The sequence below is a fragment of the Gigantopelta aegis genome, chromosome 9 (assembly GCF_016097555.1).
Source record: "Gigantopelta aegis isolate Gae_Host chromosome 9, Gae_host_genome, whole genome shotgun sequence".
Taxonomy (NCBI): Eukaryota; Metazoa; Mollusca; class Gastropoda; order Neomphalida; family Peltospiridae; genus Gigantopelta; species Gigantopelta aegis.
Window position 1 is genome coordinate 34,996,328 of NC_054707.1, and position 22,571 is coordinate 35,018,898.

Sequence of the window (22,571 nt, forward strand, 5' to 3'; positions counted from 1 at the left end):
CAACGGGGATCGATCCCAGAATCAAGTGAGTGCTATACCATTGATCTACATCCCGTCCCCACCCTTAATTAATTTTGCTGAGTATATTTTTTTTAATAAAAGCTCTTTCAGACTATTCCTATACATTAACTGAAGTAAAAGAATTAATTTTTTTTTTAAATGAATTACAATTGTTCACCATTATAACCTTAGCAACCTTAGCAAAGTTGGGCAAAGTTAAAGGTTAACTGTCATAGAGTGTGACATTTGAAATTTGTTTCACATCACCGACATTCTCAAACTTTCCCACAACAAGAAGCTGTACAAACATACATGTATGCTTGGATTGTACTTTAAGCAGTTGCCACTTCAGTAATTCAAATTCTATGTGCCCTTTATGTACTGTAAAACACCTACTACTTCAAATGAGTACCCCCACATCCTTCTCCAAAAACCCACATACCCTTATCTTTACTGCTACTCATATTTCAATTTAGTTAAAAACTGTTTTGTAATTTGAACGAAAGATGGGTTAGTCATGATTTATTAACGTATCCTAGTACCCCCATTAAAGGAGTATAATATGGGTATCTGTACTCAATAGAAGTTATGAATTAGCCTATTTCTACTCAATAAAATTGAGCAGAAACTTAATGTACCATAGTCTTGATGTAAATTTAATTACAGGTGTTCAAATCATACATATTTATGGCTCAGTTTCTCTAAGAAATGATTAAAATTAAATTAGTTACATTAAACTTTACTATGAAAATCGATCATGGACATTAATTTATAAACAACACCATGCATGTGTGAGGCAAGTTGCCTGTTCATGGAGATTAAAAAAAATAATAATAAAAATGTTTTACGTCAATTCAACCAGGAAGTTACAAAATGTTAATTTAAAATGTTTTAAGTGCTCATGGCTTTAGATTGCATCAAACTTGCAATAAAACTTGTAAAAATAAAATAAAATGTGTTGAGTGTGTCGTTAAATAAAACATTTCCCGATCCAAAAAAAGGGGACAAGGATGGTAACTGATCAACATTAACCATCCTCTCTGGATATCCATGGCCATTTTCAAAATAGGTTTTAATTATCAGTAGGGTAGGACCTACTGTGTTATCTGTCATGCTCAGCAGCATTTATCCAGCGAAGTTTATTAAAGGGACATACCCTAGTTTTTAAACACTAAGGCATATTTTTCACTATTAGAGCCGTTTATTATCACTGAAATCAAACTTAACCGGTATTTTATTGTTTAGATTATCCATTTCCATACAACCGAAATGTTTCTGGTCATTCTGGTGTTTCTAATACCACAAAATGTTTTTTTTAAATATTTTTTAAAATGCACATGCGTCTGAAAAGTAACGATTATGGAGTCGCGTTTTTGTCTATTTTTAAGGGTATTTCAGACTAGTTTCACTCTGTTGTATCCAAATTTGTTGCAGGTTTGTAAATTAACCAAACTTAAGTGTCCATGTTTATGGATTGAAACTAGACTCTAGGTGAAAAATATGCCTTAGTGTTTAAAAAGTAGGGACTATCCCTTTAAAGTGCTCGCTATGCTCAGAACAATAAAAATATATGTTGTGCCCTGGTGCTATATGTAAACACATAATTACCATAGAAGAATTAAATTGGGAGGTATAGGGTTTGGGGAAAGGGACGTTTAGCATCATGCAAGAACACTGTTTAATCTTTATTATTATAATGGAATGGTCAAAATATTTAGTAATGACAGCATATGGTCTAACATTCAAGGGAGAAAAGTTTTTTGCCACATGGATTATTCATTCTTGCCCACTAGACAGGGTTATCCAGCTTTTGCACTGTGCTAGAAAAATCTGTCTGACCCTAGGGCTAGATAAATCTGTCTGACCCTAGGGCTAGATAAATCTGTCTGACCCTAGGGCTAGATAAATCTGTCTGACCCGAAGGCTAGACGATTTCTACATATGCGTTATGTCATATTTACACCGATTGACATCATAACTCATGGTTTTCAAAATTCGGTTTGCCATTTCATGTTGTATCATTGTTTTAAAAATATTTAAACAAATTAATATTTTCAACTTTATATTTATTGTTAAGTTGTTGCATTTTTATGTTGTTGCATAAGTTGGACTATATTTTTCAGCATATGATTAAATGAGTTTCATTGTTGGTGAAATGTTTACGAATCGTTCAACAATAAACAAAGAGTATGTAGCTTACAAAATTAATGTTTTGTTACTGTAATTAAATGGGCGAGAAAAAGGATTAATTACCGTTGTGAAGTATATATAAGGCAATTCCAACCATCAGGACAAAATATTTGGGTAAGGGCCTCAGTAAACCTCGGCCCTCACAAAAAACATTTTGTCCCTTTGGTTTGGAATTGCCATAATACTTATCTATACCCAAAAACAGTGATAGATTATATTATTGTTTGCAGCAAACCTCTTTATAAATATATGCACTTGAAGTTGAAGGATAGCTGATGATACACCATGTTTGATATATATCAGTAAATACACCATGTTTGATATATATCAGTCAGGCTGAGGCGTTTTAATCCATAGTGGATGTAAATATTTGTGTTAACAAATCCAGTAATGGTATAAAACACAAGTCAGCATTTTCTGAAGGATACTAACCCTTGAAAGAAGGAAACTATACAAATATCTTAGCAATTCTGAAGTTGTTACAAATCACAGAACTCACGTAACCATTGTAAAATAGCAAACAGATGTGTGGTATGTATGTATGCATGTACAAGAGAAGCTAAAACCATACAGGACTCGTTCTTTATGCTGACTTATGCATTAAAAGATATTGTTTCGTTGCACTGAACCTAATTCATTCAAACTTATTTCTGCTTCCCTGAAGTTTACTTTTCTATTGGGGTGGAGTTGGATCTCAGACACATGGTGTGTTTATTTGTTTCCGTAATCCGACAGAAGTTCCACTGAAGTTTGTGTGTGTAACTGTCAGCTAGGACTTTACAGAATAAAAACAAATTATGTTTTATATTTTTACAATGATTATATAAATATATATATATATATATATATATATATATATACACATAGAGAGAGTACTTCACAGAATAAAATCTAATAGTATTATATATTTACATTTAAAGTACATGATGTATATATGAGATGAAAATGGCATCCAAACATTTAGCAGAATTTTAAAAACCAGGGCTCATATTTTCAAAGCTATCTTCGTGCTACAATATCGTAAAACCATTGTATGCAGTGACATCACTATGGCATATGTTCTAGCGACATCATGTACAATGGTTTTATGACATCGTAGCACTAAGATAGCTTTAAAAATCTCAAGCCAGGAGTCCTTGCGAGCTTTACATCAATGACAGGAACAGTTTTGGGGTACCGGGTAGTGTTAAAATCTGGAATTCTGAAGAAAACAATCCTACAAATTTATAAGCCGACCGACCTCACCATTTAAAATAGGATCTATTACTCTAGCTCCCAATCACTCCCCTGAGACTAGCTCAATGAGAGCAATTGTTAGCTCCCCTTAGCATGTAATTTATATGGTATTAATATGGTAATATCTTAAATACCGGTACTAGTAGTTCCCAATAATCTAAACTAGGGGAGCAATTAACCACTCCCCTCAATTTGTCTTCATGTCAAGGTTTGTATATGCAACACTGAAGAATTATCTGTAATGCTTAGTTTGTGCATGCACCTGTATGTATCACAGGGGCGGGACGTAGCCCAGTGGTAAATCGCTCGCTCGATGAGCGATCGGTCTGGGCCCATTGGGCTATTTATCGTTCCAGCCAGAGCACCACGACTGGTATATCAAAGGCCGTGGTATGTACTACCCTGTCTATGGGATGGTGCATATAAAAGATCCCTTGCTGCTAATCGAAAAGATTAGCCCATGAAGTGGCGACAGCGGGTTTCCTCTCTCAATATCTGTATGGTCCTTAACCATATGTCTGATGCCATATAACCGTAAATAAAATGTGTTGAGTGTGTCGTTATATAAAACATTTCTTTCTGTATGTATGTATCACATACATATGTATAGGTACAGTACATGGTAGAGAACAAGCTAAGACATCCTTTTCTGCTATTACAACATGATAAAAAGGTCTCAATACACGTGTCAAAAGAAAATGCATGCACCAATACCTTGGCGATGGTTTCAACCGTGAAAGGAAGCATGAAACTGTTGAGAGCTTCCTGGATGGGTCCGGGCATCATATTGGAGAGCCTCCGAAACCGACAGGAGCTCCGTTGTCGAGAATAACACCGCCGACAATTAGGCGAATGACTCATGCCACAAAATACATGTGTATCCGAATCCCATGTAATGTGCGAATAGAATTAATCCCTTGAAACACAGTATCCCATATCAAATAGTATTCCAAGCAAGAACTGTATCTTTTTGCGATTTGAATTTCAAATCCAAGACCTGACTGTTTCCATTAAAACTGTTATGAATGGTGAAAGTACCACAGGGCAACAATACTAGATTGATAGGACACCAATTGTTAATTCTTCTAAATCACCTGAATAATATAGAAATGATTTATAAAACATTATTTTAAGAACATTTTTACCATTTATAAATCCTTGAATAACAAATCCAGTATTTGCAAACAAAACAAAAATTACATGAAACACATTTAGCAGCCTGTGTGCATCTATATCTGTAATAGAAAAAAACAACAAGAAAAAACCCTAAAACATTTTGGATTGTTGACAACTGAAAATGGTTCAAACTGTCAAAACACTATTGTAGACTAGTCCAATACAGCTTTGTGTTTGGTGCACCAGTCTGACTGTGCAATGTCAAGTAAACAAGCCTCCACAGAGTAACTGCCAACACTGCATTCCAGTTTCCAGTCAGGTGATGATCAATACTTTTTTTTCTTTCTTTCTTTTTTTGGCAGGAGTCACAGAATCAGAATCTGCAGTGGTTCCTGGTATGGGTCAATCAAACCACTTCACAGTGCTAACACACTCCAAAATATTCCCAGCAGGATTCTGACTTTTAACGTCAGTCACAATCATATTCAGTTGTTGCTGAATACCAATTAGGTTCTCACTGTCGTTAAGTTTCCGACAGTGATGTCCAAGGATGTGTGTTCTACAAGATGCAATGACCACTTGGCGGAGAGCGGTGTATTGACAATCGTCCCAGTTGTACCACTGTTAAATGTCACTCGATTACATTCAACTGGAGTGTCCACTGACAACAAATAGCTTTGTGTTCCTCTGGTAAACTATTAGTTTCTCAAAACGGACATAACGATATAAATGCATGTGTATATCCTTATACCATGAAATAATCACATCACTCTATAAAATATATTGAACATATTTCCAGCTTACATTTAAATCATATTTTCCATGAAATAACCACTTCACACTAAAACATACATGACTGAAATAATTTCCAGTGTAGTTTTATGTCGAGATTACATTAAATTATTTCCTGTAAATATAATTCATGAAATATTACCACTTCACACTGAAATATATTGAAATAATGTTGAGTGCTGTTTAATTTCAGTATTACATTCAATTATTGGTATCTCCTGTAAATATGTATTCCACTTCACACTAAAATATATACTGGAAATATTTCCAGTGCATTTTCATTTCGTATCTCCTGTTAATATACACCCTGAAATAACCACTTCACATTAAATTACATGTATACTGAAAATATTTCCAGTGCGGTTTCATTTCTCGATTAGATTCAATTATTTCCTAATATTGATTTATTAACTCTTTTATTTGAAACAGTAGCAATCTGTAGAAATGGTTGCCAGGATCACTTTACAATGATTCATATTTAAAACATTCATATTTAAAATATTCCTCGATGTGCCGCTGCTGCTTAATGGCAGCAGACGTAATTACCACCAAGCTGTTGTTCCTTGATATTGATCAAGTCATTGTTCTCGAACAAGTTAGCAGTTTTTGAAAATGTTACAAAAAAATTAAAAATAATAATAATAACCACGACATCATAATTCTTGAAACTATTCTCAGTATTACTTTTTAATATTAGCAGAGAACATTTTGTTTAGTGTCACGTCGTAATTCGCTATACACAAATTTCTGAAATAGTAGTTGCTACTCAAGTTTCAAATGATCACCAACTGTTGATAATTAAAATTTTAAAAACAAAATGTTCCCTAAATTCTGATATATATTTATCTGCCTTTACTTAACACCAATCACATTTTAAATTTTGGAATGAGAATTATTTTTGAAAATTGTAGCCAGAAGCAATGTATAAACATGTACATAAAATTTATGTCTATTTCTACTTCAAGAAAAAAAAAAATCACCAAAAAATTATCCCTGTACACATTTAAAGAAACATATCTTCAAAGGAATGTCAAATTTATAAACAGCAAATATTCTCAATCATCTGCAGTTTCCGCATTTCACACACAAAACGGCCGTAACAGCACCACTAACATGTGTGAATATTTTTGGATAAGCAGAGCCTATATTGATTGGGTCAACTTGCATAAGAGATCCACTTGTTTACCATTCTCCGGTTCAATCCATATTCCTGCCCTCATGTAACTTATTACACACCGTGAAACAGTGGAAAAAGTCCAGCAGCAGCCATATCCGAAAAAGAAAGACTCATCATCAGTTTCCATCCACCAAGACGTGATGTACGTCAGAGTGAATCTCTCTCTGATCAAGTACTATAACGTAACGGGCTGCATTCCTTTTGCCAAGTGCTGAAAGAGCTAACAGAATGCAGTGGAAGGCTAGAGCGAAAACAACAACCACATGTATATGCCAGTAACATTTCCTGAACATCAGTTGTGATTACTCATTGTGTATGATATTACCACCTCTATAAACACCAGTTCCTGTCTCTCTTTCTCTCTCTGTCTCTGTCTCTCTCTCTCTCTCTCTCTCTCTCTCTCTCTCTCTCTCTCTCTCTCTCTCTCTCTCTCTCTCTCAGACTCTGTGCCTAAAGTCACTAACTCCTGTTTTCCAATACTGGGAATCTATTTGTCTACATTAGTTTTGATAGCAGCAGCGTCTTGATTAATCCCCCAGGCCGGACCAAAGTACATATATGTGTACTGGTAAACTAGGTTTGTTTACAGAGCTCTGCAAGTGCATGAGATAAACAAACATGTGATGCACGCACATGATGGCCATGACCAAGTTAGACCGCGGCTAATATAGTCAACACATTCTGTTGATGCGTGTACATGACATGTTTGAATGTCTTGTCCGAAAATACAAACATGTCAATATATTATATCCTGTTATAATGTTTAACTTGTGCATTATACAGGTTTACGTAATTACACTGTTAATTATTGCACTTGTTAGAATATTTGGCCAAAGCACATTTATTTCTGCAAATTGTACATCTTTACTGCGAGTAAATAATATATATTTGTTTACATGTTACATCATGAGCACACTTAAGAATTTTTTTCTATCAAATGTAAAGAAAATCCTGTGATGAACAATGTTCCAATCTGTTATTCAGTGGAAGCTAGGATTTAGCTCAGTCAGTACAGCGCTCGCCTGAGATGCTCTGGTCGCAGGGTCGAACCCCTTCAGTGAACCAATTCTCTAATTAGGGTTGTTTTCTGTCCCAACCAGTGCACTATGACTGCTACATCAAAGATTATTAATGTACTGTCCTGTGTGTCGGAAAATGCATATACACATGTTTCTGTCCCACACTCGACAACTGGCCATGCTAGAAATTGGGTGTGGGAGAGACGTGTCTGAACGTTAATTGGATAGAGGCACATGAATAGAGTTTTCGCTATACACATGTATATAAAAGATCTGTTGCTACTGATGAAAACTTTCCTGTCTTGGACAGAGAGGCCGGCCAAGGCCGGCACCTGTGCCCACGACAGGCGTGCGCTACAACAGCTTGCTCTGAACGTGCACGTAAAACCCTTTGACCTTGACCTTGACCTTGACTGATGAAAAAATGTAGCATGTTTCCTCTAAGACTATGTCAGAATTACCAATTGTTTAATATATCTAACAGCCGGTGATGAATAAATCAATTTGCTCTAGTGCTGTCATTAAACTAAACAAATTTTAACGTTAACTGTTATTCAACATAGAAATGTCTTTATGCATGATGTGAAATATAGAAGTATATTTCATGCTTCAGTGCACACACTGGAGATACATCAAACGGGAGGTGTTTAATGCAGTGTAACCATTACATGTTTATCTGCCTGTTTATCAGAAGTCAATGAGCAAAGTTAAAGTTTGTTTTGTTTAACGACATCACCAGCTTAAAAAACATTAATAATGAATCACTGGCTTTGTGTGTGTGTGTGTGTGCGCGCGCATATGTGTGAGTGCATGTATACATGCATGCGCACATGTGTAGGAGACGGGAGGCATCAATATTAATTTGAGGTTGCTCAGCAATATTCCATTAGAACCTATATAAACGGTAGATCAACAGCAATCTCTAAAACACATATTATGTTTATCCCAACAGTATCCAAATTTCAAAACAAAATTTGAAGCATTCATAAAAATAAAGAATCACACTTTAATGAAACTGCTAATACTCTGTTAGTATATGAACCATCTATTTTCTAATTTACCAGGACTGAAGTCATTTAAAGGTTACTGTTTTGTGTCCAACCCAAAATATTTCTACGTGTACATGTACTAAAAATAGAAACATCAATGCACATCAAAGCAATGAGATGGAATAATAACTTCAAACTTGATCCATGTTTGTAATTAGTTGTAGATATCCAATTATATGAATGAACACACACAAAGATTGAAACTACTGTTTGCTAATAAAATAACAAATTAAAACCACTACAGGCAAAATTTTCTAAAATGTATTCAGGAGGGGAAGAGAGTAGGTAGGTGCACAAAACTTTATTCCTCAAATTATACATTTACAAATTAAAACCAATGCAACTACAAAAATGGCAGAATTTCCTAAGATATTTCTTAATATATGAGGGAACAGAGTGAGTAGGTACACAAACCTCCATTCCTCAAATTAAACATTTACAAATTAAAACCAATGCAGGTACAAAATGGCAAAACTGTCTAAGATATTTCTAAGTGTATAAGGGAACAGAGAGGGTAGGAGCACAAAGCTTCATTCTTCAAATACAGTTAGTTTGTGCTGGATAACCAGACAGAAGATACAGTCAAATAAATCTTGTTTTCACCCAACTTGGCAGAAACGGGCAGGTTAAAATAAAAGCTGTATCCCTGGGAATGACAGACAACACACAGTAGTGGGAACGTCAGAAGGAAATGGCTGGTTTTCAAGCACTAGACTTTACTGTAGTCAATGTCAGAGGTTGAAAACCATTATTTTTTCATTTCCCTTTTCAGTAAATGAGATTTGTTTCACACTAAATTAACAAAATAATTTTCTTCTCTTTTCTTTCTTTTTTTTGGGGGTGGGGGGGTGGGGGGTTATATCTTGGAACAATAAAAACTCTAAAATAATATTTCCCCAATATTGGTTAACACACAATTTAGAGAATGCATTTTTCATGCTTGGTATTATATATAATTAATTATAATTCTGTGTACACTTCAAACATTTAATAACGGTTGTCCCAGAATTAACACATGGGGGTAGCATGCGGGAAGCACCATAATTAATATTTTGTGTGGTAGGTCTGTTGCATCTTTTACCAATGAATATCATACCCAATACATGCTTTAAATGAGATTTTATATTGTGGGTAGTGAGTGTCACAACCTCATATATCCATAAATGGCATACATAAGAAAATTTAGAATCACAATTCATGATCAATTTCTAATTGTTTGTAAAAGAAAGAATTTGTTATGTACATGTACAATACTAAATATTTAATTATTTTTCAAAAGTTTAAATTCACTTACCTGTAATGTATATGCAGTGTCATGTACAACTCTACACGTATTAAAATTAAAACATGTATTTGTCAATTTATACTGCATTAACATAGCAAAAAATATGTTTTAACAAGTATTTTAACATGCAAGTTTTTCTATATAACTTTTGTGGGTATTATTTTGTTTCATTAAGTCTAAATAGAACATCTAGTTTGGACTGTCCTTTGTAAAATATCAAAGGGATTGGATAACTAAGTATATATAAACAGTACATAATACTAGTTAGGCTGACTTGCATGAAGTGTGAGCAAAGATTATAATTTCCCTGGAGTGATTCAGACAAGATCTTGGTATGACATAAGAATGTTTTGTATCAGTGACAGTTCTTAGTGAATTTCATATTATTCACAGGGCTCGAATTTAACCGTGGCCATGCGACAAATTGCTACATAGGCTAGCAAATGTGCCAGTGCCCTGAACATTAAACAGAGCTTCACAGCCAAAATAGCTGTGCCTTATTTTGCAGGTTACTAATTCGTCATCATACTCAAAAACTGAATCCAGTATTCTCACTGGCCCATTTTAGGGTGGCACTACACCCCCACCCCCCTTTTAAGTTATCCCCTCTCCCCTTTTACATTTTTGTGCCTTACTGCCGAAAATGCATTGGCCATTCTAGACTTCAATAGCTTACTACTTACCACTAACAGCCTCTAGTACTGCTGGTACTACGGGCTGTAACCAGTATGTGCCGTGCCATACCATTACCAGTATCCATTTGTCTGATACACATAACAAAAGTTGTATTTTATTTGAGCAATAAAAACATTTATTTTATTTTTGTCATATTGGCAACTATGAAACCACTTATTTGGCACCAAATTTTCCACGTGAACAGTTTCTTCTGCAATTCCTAATAAAATATTAGAAACTTTTAATTTTGTTAGGGATATCAACGCTTATAAAAACAATGGAAGTGGCAGTGTTCATCATTACAATTATCTGTTATGGTGGCTAAATAATATTTACACCGCCTTTAAACAAACAAAACTACATTTAATTTTCAAATCACCTAGTTTAAGTACTACCCTTGTGATATTAATGAGATGTTATCCCATATTAAGGAAAAGTTCAAATTTGTTTTGTTTAACAACACCACTAGAGCACATTGATTCATTAATCATCGGCTGTTGGATAATTTGGTAATTTTGATTTGGTCTTAGAGAGGAAACCAGCTACATTTTTCTATTAGTAGCAAGGGATCTTTTACAGACAGGATAGCACATACTACGGCTTTTGATATACCAGTCGTGGTGCACTGGCTAGAACGATAAATAGTCCAATGGGCCCACCAACAGGGATTGATCCCAAACCAACCGAGCATCAATTGAGTGCTTTACCACTAGGCTGTATCCTGCCCGACCCACATTAAGGATCACTTTAAAAAATATTATTTTTTAGGTCGCTTAAAATCTTGCTGGATGGGACGGGGGCCTTGCCCTCTAATTTGCCAACTTCGAGGCCTTATATCAACTTTAATAAAATGTTCTTTGGCATGACATTTAAGAACAGAAAATTTGCATAAACCATAATTTGCATAAATTATGGGTTGCGTAAAAAACAAACTGAAATAACCCATTTTGTTTAAATGATGTCCTAGGCATTTGGAGAACTGGTTGGGACAGGAAAAAACACCAAAAGGAATGGGTCCACAGAGGGGGTTTGATCCTGATACCAAAGCACCTAAGGCAAGTGCTCTACTGACGGAGCTAGATCCCGCCCCTTTCATCTATTTTTAACCTTGAATATATATATACCTTATTCATTTCTGTGAAACAGATTAGACCACTGTTGCTGTCAATTTGAGGCTGGAGCCCTCTACTAAATAACAGGATCAGAAACCAATCTAGCTGGCTGACTGGCTGCAATATGCATCATCAGGTCTCTATAGGCCAAGCCATGAAGGTCAGAGAAATACAAGTAACAGTTATCTGTCAGGCCAATGATTGCCAATTGCCCTAAATATTGTTAGCACTAGCAGACAGAGCTGATGCCAAGTTTATATTTTACAAGTAATCTGTCTCTAGTAGGAGTGGTAGCTCTCTAGTTAGTAAATTATGGTGCACTCCAACATACTTTGTTGTGTTTAAGTTGGCAGTACATTGTATCATAAACATGTTCATTAATTTACACAACAATTATGTACATATAATAATAAGGAAAGGAATGATTAAGGAAAGGAATTATTAACTACAGACCTCGATATTTTAAGGGAGCGATACTATCACTACTCAGGCTCCAAATCACCTCCCTGAGACTAGTTCAAGGAGAATAATTTTTAGCTCCCCTTAGCATGGGAATTAAAAACATTTTTAAAACTACTACAAAAGGATTAAATATCACTGATAAATATGGTAATATGGTATAAAGTTTGTTTTGTTTAACGACACCACTAGAGCACATTGATTTATTATTAATCATCAGCTATTGGATGTCAAACATTTGGTAATTTTGACAGTCTTAGAGAGGAAACCTGGTACATTTTTCCATTATTAGCAAGGGATCTCTTATATTCATCATCACACACAGGATAGCGCATACCACAGCCTTTGATAGTAGTGGTGCACTGGGTAGAACAGGAAATAGCCCAATGGGCCCACAGTAATACAGTATCTTAACTGGCTTAAATCTAACTTTGGAGATCAATGTTTTCATGCTGAAGTCTATAACAAGACCCCGGCACATTTTAAACTTTGGCTATTTTATAAGAGGTCTAGGTAGTGAGAGGAAACCGGCAGCTACTCCTAACAAATTGATCTGTAAGTATGTAAGCAATTTAGATTGTTTTTTGTTAATCTTTAATCTTTAAATGGAGTTTAGAATTGAGGTTACGCATTGTGACTTGATGTTAAAATCGGGGACAGGATTTAGCCTAGTGGCAAAGCACTTGCCTAATGCGTGGTCAGTCTTGGATCAATTCCCGATGGGCTATTTCTCGTTCCAGCCAATGCACTACAACTGGTATATCAAAGGCTGTCGTATGTGCTATCCTGTCTGTGGGATGGTGCATGTAAAATATCCCTTGCTACTAATGGAAAAATGTACCGGTTTTCCTCTCTAAGATTATGTCAAAATTACCAAATGTCTGACATCCAGATTCCAATAGATAATGAATAATAAATCAATGTACTCTAGCACAGCCCTCTACATTGCAACTGATTTGGTCACATATGCGATCATTTTTTCCCCAGCCGACCGGCCTCTGTGGCATCGTGGTTAGGCCATCGGTTTACAGGCTGGTAGGTACTGGGTTCGGATCCCAGTCGAGGCATGGGATTTTTTATCCAGATACCGACTCCAAACCCTGAGTGAGTGCTCCGCAAGGCTCAATGGGTAGGTATAAACCACTTGCACCGACCAGTGATCCATAACTGGTTCAACAAAGGCCATGGTTTGTGCTATCCTGCCTGTGGGAAGCGCAAATAAATGATCCCTTGCTGCCTGTTGTAAAAAGAGTAGTCTATGTGGCGACAGCGGGTTTCCTCTAAAAAAAACAGTGTCAGAATGACCATATGTTTGATATCCAATAGCTGATGATAAGATAAAAAATCAATGTGCTCTAGTGGTGTTGTTAAATAAAACAAACTTTACTTCTGTTTTTTTAGCTGGAGACTAAAATTTCATACCAGCTATATAAAAAATAGAAGTAGATGGAAAAGTTAACATAAAGGATTGTAGTGGTGTTGTTAAACAAAACAAACTTTACTTTTTTAAATGTTAAAATGTTGCACATGTATGATCATTATTCATTAAGACTGAAGTTCACCACATTGTACAGTACACACCTTGCAGGGATGCGGTAAATATAGTCCACTCACCAAATGTAAGTAAACATTTTTTACAAAGAGTATAAAGTATAACTAGTTGGTTCGACAGTGAACCAACCATTTAGAAAATACCTCCATATGATTTCCCTCTCAACTGTTTATTGTTAATCCAATACATACGTCAACAAAATATATTTTTTTAATTTTCTTAATGCAGAATATGCAGATATATATGACATAATTAAGCTACCTTTATTTGGTTTGCCATTTAATCCTAAAACAATCAACTGTAAACTAAAAGTATCATTAAATGACCACAAATGTTATAATGATAATCTGACAAGTAGTTCTACAAAATCAATCAAAGGAAAGCAAACACATATAACAAATATTTTTACACGTGTATTGTGCAAAGAAGAGGAAGGCAATAAAAAACAAATTCTACATAAAAACAAGGTTCTTAACACCTAAATTTAACAAACTTTTACAGCTATTTGTATTCGCCATGTCCAATATTGATAAGACTAAAAAAAGATAAACACTTTGGTGTTACACATGCAAAATGTCAGCATGTTTCAATAGAATATCTTTGCATTAAAAAACACTGTTTACTTTCTGTCAACAATGTCTAGTGTTAATCCCATAGAACTTACAGGCTGGTTTTAAAGCTAGTCAGCAAGATGATATGTCTGGATGAATGGATGGATGGATAGATGATGGCTGGACGTACAGATGGACAGATGAACAGATGGTTGAATTGAGTGTTGATAGGTGAAGAAAAGCTTGTTTTAAAGATAGGAAAGTAGGGAAGAATGGAAGAAAGGAGGCATGGATAGATGGATGGATGGATGTACTAGTTTTGGATGGGTGGATGAATGGATGGATGAATAGATGGATGGATGGATGGACAGACGGCTAGACAGAAACTGGTTTTGGGGGAGTGGGTGGATGGATGGATGGATAGATGCATGGATTAATCTTGTGTTTAAAAATGAAAACTGTCAGTATGTCTGTGTCTGTCGGTAAATACTATTTATTATGAAGACACCTGAAGGGATACTCATCCTGGGTTCTAGTTCCTTATTTTATCAGTGTTTCTGCCAGAAAAAAATGTTTGGGTATGGTGCTATGGAATTGAATGCAACAACAGTCAACAGGGGGTATGGGGGCTTCCCCAAGAAAGAAAATGGGTTAAGTGCAGGGTTAGGGTTAAGAAAATCATACAGTAATGATAAGAGTAATTAATTTTGTCAAAAGGTTAACTTTAAAAAATAAAATCTGAAAAACATTTGGGTATGGCGCCACACCCGTTTTACCCTCTGGCAGAAACCCTGTTTTTGTATGTGATGGCACTTTACTGAGGGTAGGGTTGGAGTGCAGTGGAATTTGCTATGCTATACAGTATGTACATTTGAATGTCTGACGTTGTTGACTTAAAATTGCATGGGGAGTAAAGAAATGTCTCACATTCACAAAAATAAGGTTAAAACGATAAAAGAAAGCAAGACTGAACTTAGCCCACTCCTAAACACGGCACATTTCTTAACACCTTTTTTCTATGATTTTCAGACTATTATTTGAAAAAAACCTTTATTTTAAAAACTACTTTTGTCTGTTTATAAATATTGTATGCTTTAGAATTGAATGCCTATGCTCACCGAAACGGATTCACCCATGATACCTCATGCTAGATTTCCACACATACACTTTCCCGATTATGACATATAAATATTATGTCGATTTTTTTTAATGAAACCTAATCCTAAGGTCAACGACAGTCACTTTTCGGACCCTTGTTTTGGCTTCGTACACAATAAATATAACATATCTTTCATCTTTTAAAACTTCAAATTAATATTTTGCCCAGAATTATAAAAGAAAAAAAAATATCGACCTGTAAACAGCGTTGTCTGCTTGTTATAGAAATTTGACAGGATTCAAGGTGAACAGACCAGTTTTTATTTTAATGCGGCGAAGCATTGTAATAATATAGCTAATTTTTTATTTGAATGACATCACTTTGCATCTCCTTACAATAATCATAAACTTCTGGGTACATGATGTTTCCATTTTAAGAATACTGAAAAAATTCCAATGCAAAATTGCTATTGAAATTTTTTGTTTGAACATTACTAATGCACCTAAATGTGTTTGAAGAAAATCTTGTGATTAAAAATTGTACCTTTTACCAAATATGGATTTCAAGTGAAATAAGAATAAGATATGCTATATTTATTGTGTACGAAGCCAAAACAAGAGTGTGAAAAGTGAATGTCGTCGATCTTAACACTAATATATATCGTCCGCTGCCCTGTTTAGGTGAGGTTCCTATTTCGGTGGTTGTGTCGTTTGTGCACAACAGTACATACATTTGAATAGTTTTGACAAATTTGGCTTTTGCAAGGAAAAAGTAAACAAATGTCTGTCATATTCATAAAAATGTTCGTAAAATTAAAATTAAAATTAAAATGAGCAAAGAAACAAAGATTGAACTTTACCCACTCATAAACACAGCACATTTCTTAATACCTTTTTCCTATGATTTTCAAAGGCTGTAATTTGAAAAAAAACTTAATTTTAAAGACTATTTCTGTCTGTTCTCAGCTGTACTGGTATCTGGTTATTGAAGTCACATGATTGTCACGGCGTCTGCTGATATAACTCTCTTTACAGATACTTGCCAAAAATATATGGTTATTATATGTTTTAAAATAAATATCTTTCTGAATATCTGTTTATATATTTATTAAAACACACAATGCAGCTTATATTTTCAACCAAACAATTTTACCATTATATCCATTCATTTGCTCAACTTATAACACGATTGCAAGACATCATAATTGCTATATTCGTTTTCCTAAAATGTTGTCTGTTAACATTGGTTCTCAAGCACTCCATTTTGTAATTTGCCATAAAATAATTTAAATATTTATTTTAAATTATTATAAGTGCATGTTTTGTGAAAACATACATGTTTTGATAAAACACTGAAAAAATGTGTGTTCGAAGGTTTGTGCTGAAAGCTATACCCCTAAATGTATCGGTCACTGAAACAGGTTACGTAGTTAACATATTTACTGCGGATGCATGCTACAGTTTTTGACGCACGTGTAGTAAACTTAGCTGCTTAGCGGCCAGTTTAGTGCTCATGTGAAGTTAGCCCGAGTACTCTGACTGTAAGAGAGTTAGACAGACATTTGGACAGTTATACGCTCTCATTACAGTCAGAGACCAACCTATGTATTTTTTTGACAATTCCTGACAACCAAAAAGTTGGCAAAGATTCCCGCTCTAATACCACACCAATCCTATGTTTGACGTCAAATACCGTTACATTGATCATTTTCGAGTCAACAGATAAACAAAAATCCACATATTAATCACTTTTACACATACTACAGAAAGAAATCCGACAGCACCCACATTCAGCTACGCTTCGTGACACTCCGTCGCCATAATTACAAAGCTCGGCGATCTATTTCGAGACGTAGATGACGTGATCGCCCACTGGGCGATTCCGCCTTGTGCAGCAGTTACAGGGGCTGTCTCATACCAAGCGACGTTACAACATGGAAGAGTTGGCTAATGCTGTTTTGGATGAATTTGGATTTAATTACTTCATTAAACCAAAACAATTACAGATTATTGATTCCATTTTGAATTTGAAGGATACATATGGGGCGTTATCTACAGGATACGGCAAATGTATGTGCTACGTATTGCCTCCTCTTATGAAAGATAAAGTAAGTAGTTATTTAATTTGATTATTTTATTTTTTATGAATTAGTCACTAGTACAGTAGTAGAGTGTGTGTGTGGGGTTTTTTTCTCAACAATTACGTAACGCTCTTGAGGGGATGGGGTATCATAAGATGTATTCCGAGGCATTAAGGGGGACGGATGGCAATGCTTGTTACTGCAAAATCAAAATTGAATCGGTGCATAGCTCATTCGATCTTTAAAACTTATCTTGCAAAATAATTATAGTTGTTTTGCTATTCAGATCAAACTAAAAAATATTGAAATTTGTTTTGTTCAACGACACCACTAGAGCACATTGATTTATTAATCACTAGCTACTGGATGTCAAACATTTGGTAACTCTGTCATGAGTATTGGAGATGAAACCCGCTACATTAGCAATGGATCTCCAGGTGAAAAAGTCTTTGATCTACGACTGGTATGCCTGCTTGGCGTGTGTACCACTCTCTGTCGCTTTGGTGTTTGTCGGGCACTTGGGGTGGCTGGCAGTTTTGTGGCTATGTATGAGCCTGCTTTTTTAACTTTTGTACATTTTATCTCCACAGTTGACAATTGTTGTTTTTTTGTGTCCAAGGACGAATCGTCAAACTACATTGGAGACAGACGAATAATTCTTTTTCGGAAGTGACAGTTACATCAAAAACATCACTTAATGTCTGTGCAGCACTGGGCCCACCTTTGAATTGTGTACAAATTCCTTTTCTACGCAACCGTCCACTTTTATCCTCCAATTGTTCTTTACAGCATGCACATTCCATCGCAGAAACACAAAACAAAACTAATCCATGTTGTAACGTCGCTTGGTATGAGACGGCCCTGTAACTGCTGCACAAGGCGGAATCGCCCAGTGGGCGATCACATGATCTACATCTCGAAATAGATTGCCGAGCTTTGTAATTATGGCGACGGAGTGTCACGAAGCGTAGCTGAATGTGGATGCTGTCGGATTTCTTTCTGTAGTATGTGTATTAGTGATTAATATGTGAATTTTTTTTATCAGTTAACTCGAAAATGATCGATGTAAAGGTATTTGACGTCAAACATAGGATTGGTGTGGTATTAGAGTGGGAATCTTTGCCAACTTTTTGGTTGTCAGGAATTGCAAAAAAAATACATAGGTTGGTCTCTGACTGTAATGAGAGCGTATAACTGTTCAAATGTCCATCTAGCTCTCTTACAGTCAGAGTACTCGGGCTAATATGAAGTATAGAAATACTAATAAAAAGGTAGGTATTTGAATAACAACTGTATGTTAATAAATATTGAAGTGCTTTAGAACCGAATGCTTATGCTCAACGAAACTGGTTCACCCATGATAATTGTAATATTCATATCTAATATAATTATTTAATGCAACAAAAAAAATTTTATAATTATTTGTTGAGTTGGGTTAAAAAAGGATGATTTGCCCTTTCTTTCTTTTTTACATACATTTACTGGGGATTGGGGGAGGACTGAAGGAACCTTTGCCCTTAACAGTGTATGAACTGTGTATTTGCAAGGCTGTCAAAATGAAAGTGTTCATCAAAGGGAAGTTACTCTTGTGGATAAACAATCAGTGTTTATGTGATAACTCATGGCGGAACACCAGAATAAATTGGAGTAATCAAACTATTAAACATCGTACCTAAGAGTACGCAAATTATTAACCCTACCTTAAAACTGTCTTTAAACTGAGCCATTATGTGGGATCTGAAAATATTCTTAGCCTCAACTCCCCAACTCATCTGCCATCTCGGAAAACAGGAAACGGTAATTTACTGAATATTTAAAATATGACGCAGATCATGAAACGAAACCGGAAAACATTAATTGTACGACACGTACCTAATCGTTGTTCTTTCATTCTCCCACCACCATCAGTTATATGAAACTCTTTTTTAATAACAATAAATATATAAAATATTACTAAAACACATTTGAATTGTATGTGATATATTAAAAATATTATATAAAAGGGCATGCACGTTCTACTATTAATTCAGGGGTCGTCCATAGGCCTATATAGTACGTACGCAAAAAGCTAAATATTTTGTACCACTCGCAGTCATTTCTATTGAAATAACACTTTGAACTATAGTGATTTGATATTATGTAATCTACATAATTTGTGTTTAAAAACATAATAAGTAAAGCGGTATGTCGCAATGTAGATTAAATTTTTTATTTCAAAGTGATTCCCCTACTTTGGTAATCTTGCAACATAATTAATTTTATTTTTGTTATATCTTACTCTCAAGACCGCCCTACACAGCATATCAAATATGCACATTGATGTAAGTGGGAAAGTAACCAATCTGATTAAAATTAGCTCTACTGGTCTACAGGTAATAGTAATTAACCAGTGGAGGTAATTTTAATTAGATTAGAAAGTGACTAGGCCTATATAATTTGCATAATTAAATATGGTCGCGACCGCCACATGACATATTTTTCAATAGTAATCACATGTAGATATGCTTAAACGAGATACATTTAATAAATGATGTTTTTAATGCATTTATTTTGACTGTAATCACCTACGTAATGACTTTGAAAGGCCTCCATTAATTCTTAAGATGGCTTTAATTTTTCAAGATGGCCACCAACATTACCGCTGAAATAACACTTCATCCATATAATGAACAGATTTACCCTGGGTCAGGCCACCGGTCATACTAGAGATCGGACCCAGGGTGGACATAGAGAATAATACAACCGTGTCCCGTTAGATACCATTTATCTCACGAGTTGTTTTAAAATGTATCTAACGAGCGAAAGTGAATTTGATACGTTTTTAAACAACGAGTTGTGAGATAAATGATATATAACGGACACGAATGTATTATTCTATTTCTTACATATCCTCAGGAACCAGGTTTTAAGCGAATTTTAACATCTTTTTCAATTAAAAGTTATTTATAGCCGTTGCACTTGTAGCTAACCTACGCGTCACAGACCCATGATTGTCAGGTTAACTATACGTCACAATGTAATCGATTTCTATCGTGTAGTTTTTCATTGGATATATGGTAGTGGTGACCTGGCCATCATCTAGGAGCAGCCAGTCGTATGTCTTGAAATTGTTAACACACGTACACATGTGTAAACAACCATGTGTTATCAAAAATAATGCATGGTGTTCTCACCAACGGGTGTGTAAGAAATGCCTGAACCTGAACCTATCTGTAGCATAAAACACACACGTAGAAAAAAACACAATCACCAAGTTACATCCTGGACCATTCAGCAAATGAGTAGTTTCTTACATATATAGTAAAAGGCAATTAACCTAACTCAGGCAATAAAAAAGACTCACAGAATTCAACCGATCAGAAGTTGTCTCCTCCAAAATCAGTTTTAAAAACAAGTTCTGTTCCCTTGTCAATTATACGCAATACCATCTGCTATATAAATATGGTAGTTGTCGTTTATAGAGGGACCTGATCCGTATACATTGTACATTTCACATTTCTGGTGTACTGCCTTATCATTCCCTTGTCCAACAAACCAAATCTGAATGACAAAACCAATAACAGTTTCAAAACGATATCTGTACACGGCATTAGTCCAAGTATTGTTTCAAGGTTGTGACTGTTCCAATGGTTGGCACTTCCCAGGACAAGACACCATTCCTACTTTGTCCTTAGCGAGACTGCAGACTATCTTGGCAAATCTCAACATGAACAATACAGAACAATAGACATTTAAACTGTTGTGATGGCATGCCATCATGAAACACTGTTAAAATAGTTATGATATCAAAATGTTAGCAAAAAGTGAGCATAGCTTTCAATACCAAAAATGAGGACAGCCAATAAATGTGATGTCAGTTGTTTTTATCTACACAATGAAAATTCGGTTGATGTTTACAAAAATATGAAAAACGTATGTAAAGCCAGAATGCGATGGTGTCAAACATAAGCTTATTTAGTAATGCATCATATCAGAATATGGCCACAGATCAGTTAATTTTCCCATTTAGCTGACCAAAATCCGGAAATATATCAAAACGGATCTCCAACTAGCAGAGACTAATCAACTGTATTAGTAGAATAAACTAATCAAGGAAATATAATTTCAGACTTCATGAGCAGACTGTCTGAGGATCAATTGGGCTATTTCTCGTTCCAGCCGGTGCACCACGACCGGTATATCAAAGGCACTTTCCCACTTTCCTTAACGCCTCAAACAACTTTAACCCACACATCTAATCGTGAGCACCACGACTGGTATATCAAAGGCCATGGTAAGTGCTATCCTGTCTCGTGGATGGTGCATATAAAAGATCACTTGCTACTAATGGAAAAATGTAGCGGGTTTCCTCTCTATGACTGCGTCAAAATGACCATAATATGTTTAATAAATTAATGTGCTCTAGTGGTGTCGTTAAAGAAAACAAACTTTTCTAATTGTGAGACTCTGAACATTATCCTATACGTCGATTTGTATTAATACTATACATGTATATTCATTTCATAGAAGGCTAAATTGACCTTAAGGTAAAATGACTCATAAACTTGTATGGATGTTCTAATAATTCATATCTCAGTGTTGTTTTTATTTTTTTCATTATTATGTTTTAAATCATTATTATTATATTAATTTTTGTTGGTTTTTTTTTTTTTTTTTTAAGTATTATTTTATTTATTTATTTATTTATTTATTTATTTATTATCATTATTATTATTTTAATTTTTTTTTTTTGGGGGGGGGGGGGTACCTTTGCCAGTGATGACACTATAAAAGACGATTCCTTTCGCATGATCTGTGGGGTGCGTGCTGGGGAGTTCGGTCAAGTAAATTTTCTTTCTTTCAATATATCTTTCGGGGGGGGGGGGGGGGAGTAAAGGGGGGGAGTAAAGGAGCACGACTTGACCCCCCTATAAACTTTCCTCGTCACAGTATAGACCATCCCTCGCGTTACAATCCCTGCAGACGCACTTGCGAAGCATACCCACTGGGTACAGGTCTGCAGTACAAGTTCTAACACGCAACGAAATGATAGCCGCACCATAGCGGGAAGATGCACGTCACCCCCTCTTTCTTGCTAAAGTATATTCAAGTAAGCGTGCTTAAAAAATAATTTGATTAAAATTAACAAAAATAATAAACATGAATGAATCAGAAACTGTTTTAAATCAAAAACATTGAT

At 35.2% G+C, this 22,571-nt stretch overlaps 1 protein-coding gene across 4 annotated transcripts in view; it reads right to left on the bottom strand.

Annotated features, from left to right (window-relative positions):
* LOC121380488 (nostrin-like) overlaps positions 1-19,175 on the bottom strand; it is a 79,665-nt gene extending 60,490 nt beyond the window's left edge. For 2 of the 4 annotated variants that reach the window (XM_041509311.1, XM_041509309.1), the window contains exons 1-2: positions 6,521-6,878; positions 4,141-4,520 (exon numbers count right to left, since the gene is read on the bottom strand). In XM_041509311.1, the coding sequence (XP_041365245.1) occupies positions 4,141-4,287 (147 nt within the window). In that variant the 5' untranslated portion in view covers positions 4,288-4,520; positions 6,521-6,878. Of the gene's footprint in view, positions 1-4,140; positions 4,521-6,520; positions 6,879-19,092 lie in introns of those variants that run through there. The other 2 variants (XM_041509310.1, XM_041509314.1) reach the window with 2 other exon arrangements.
* Between the last annotated feature and the right edge of the window lie 3,396 nt (positions 19,176-22,571).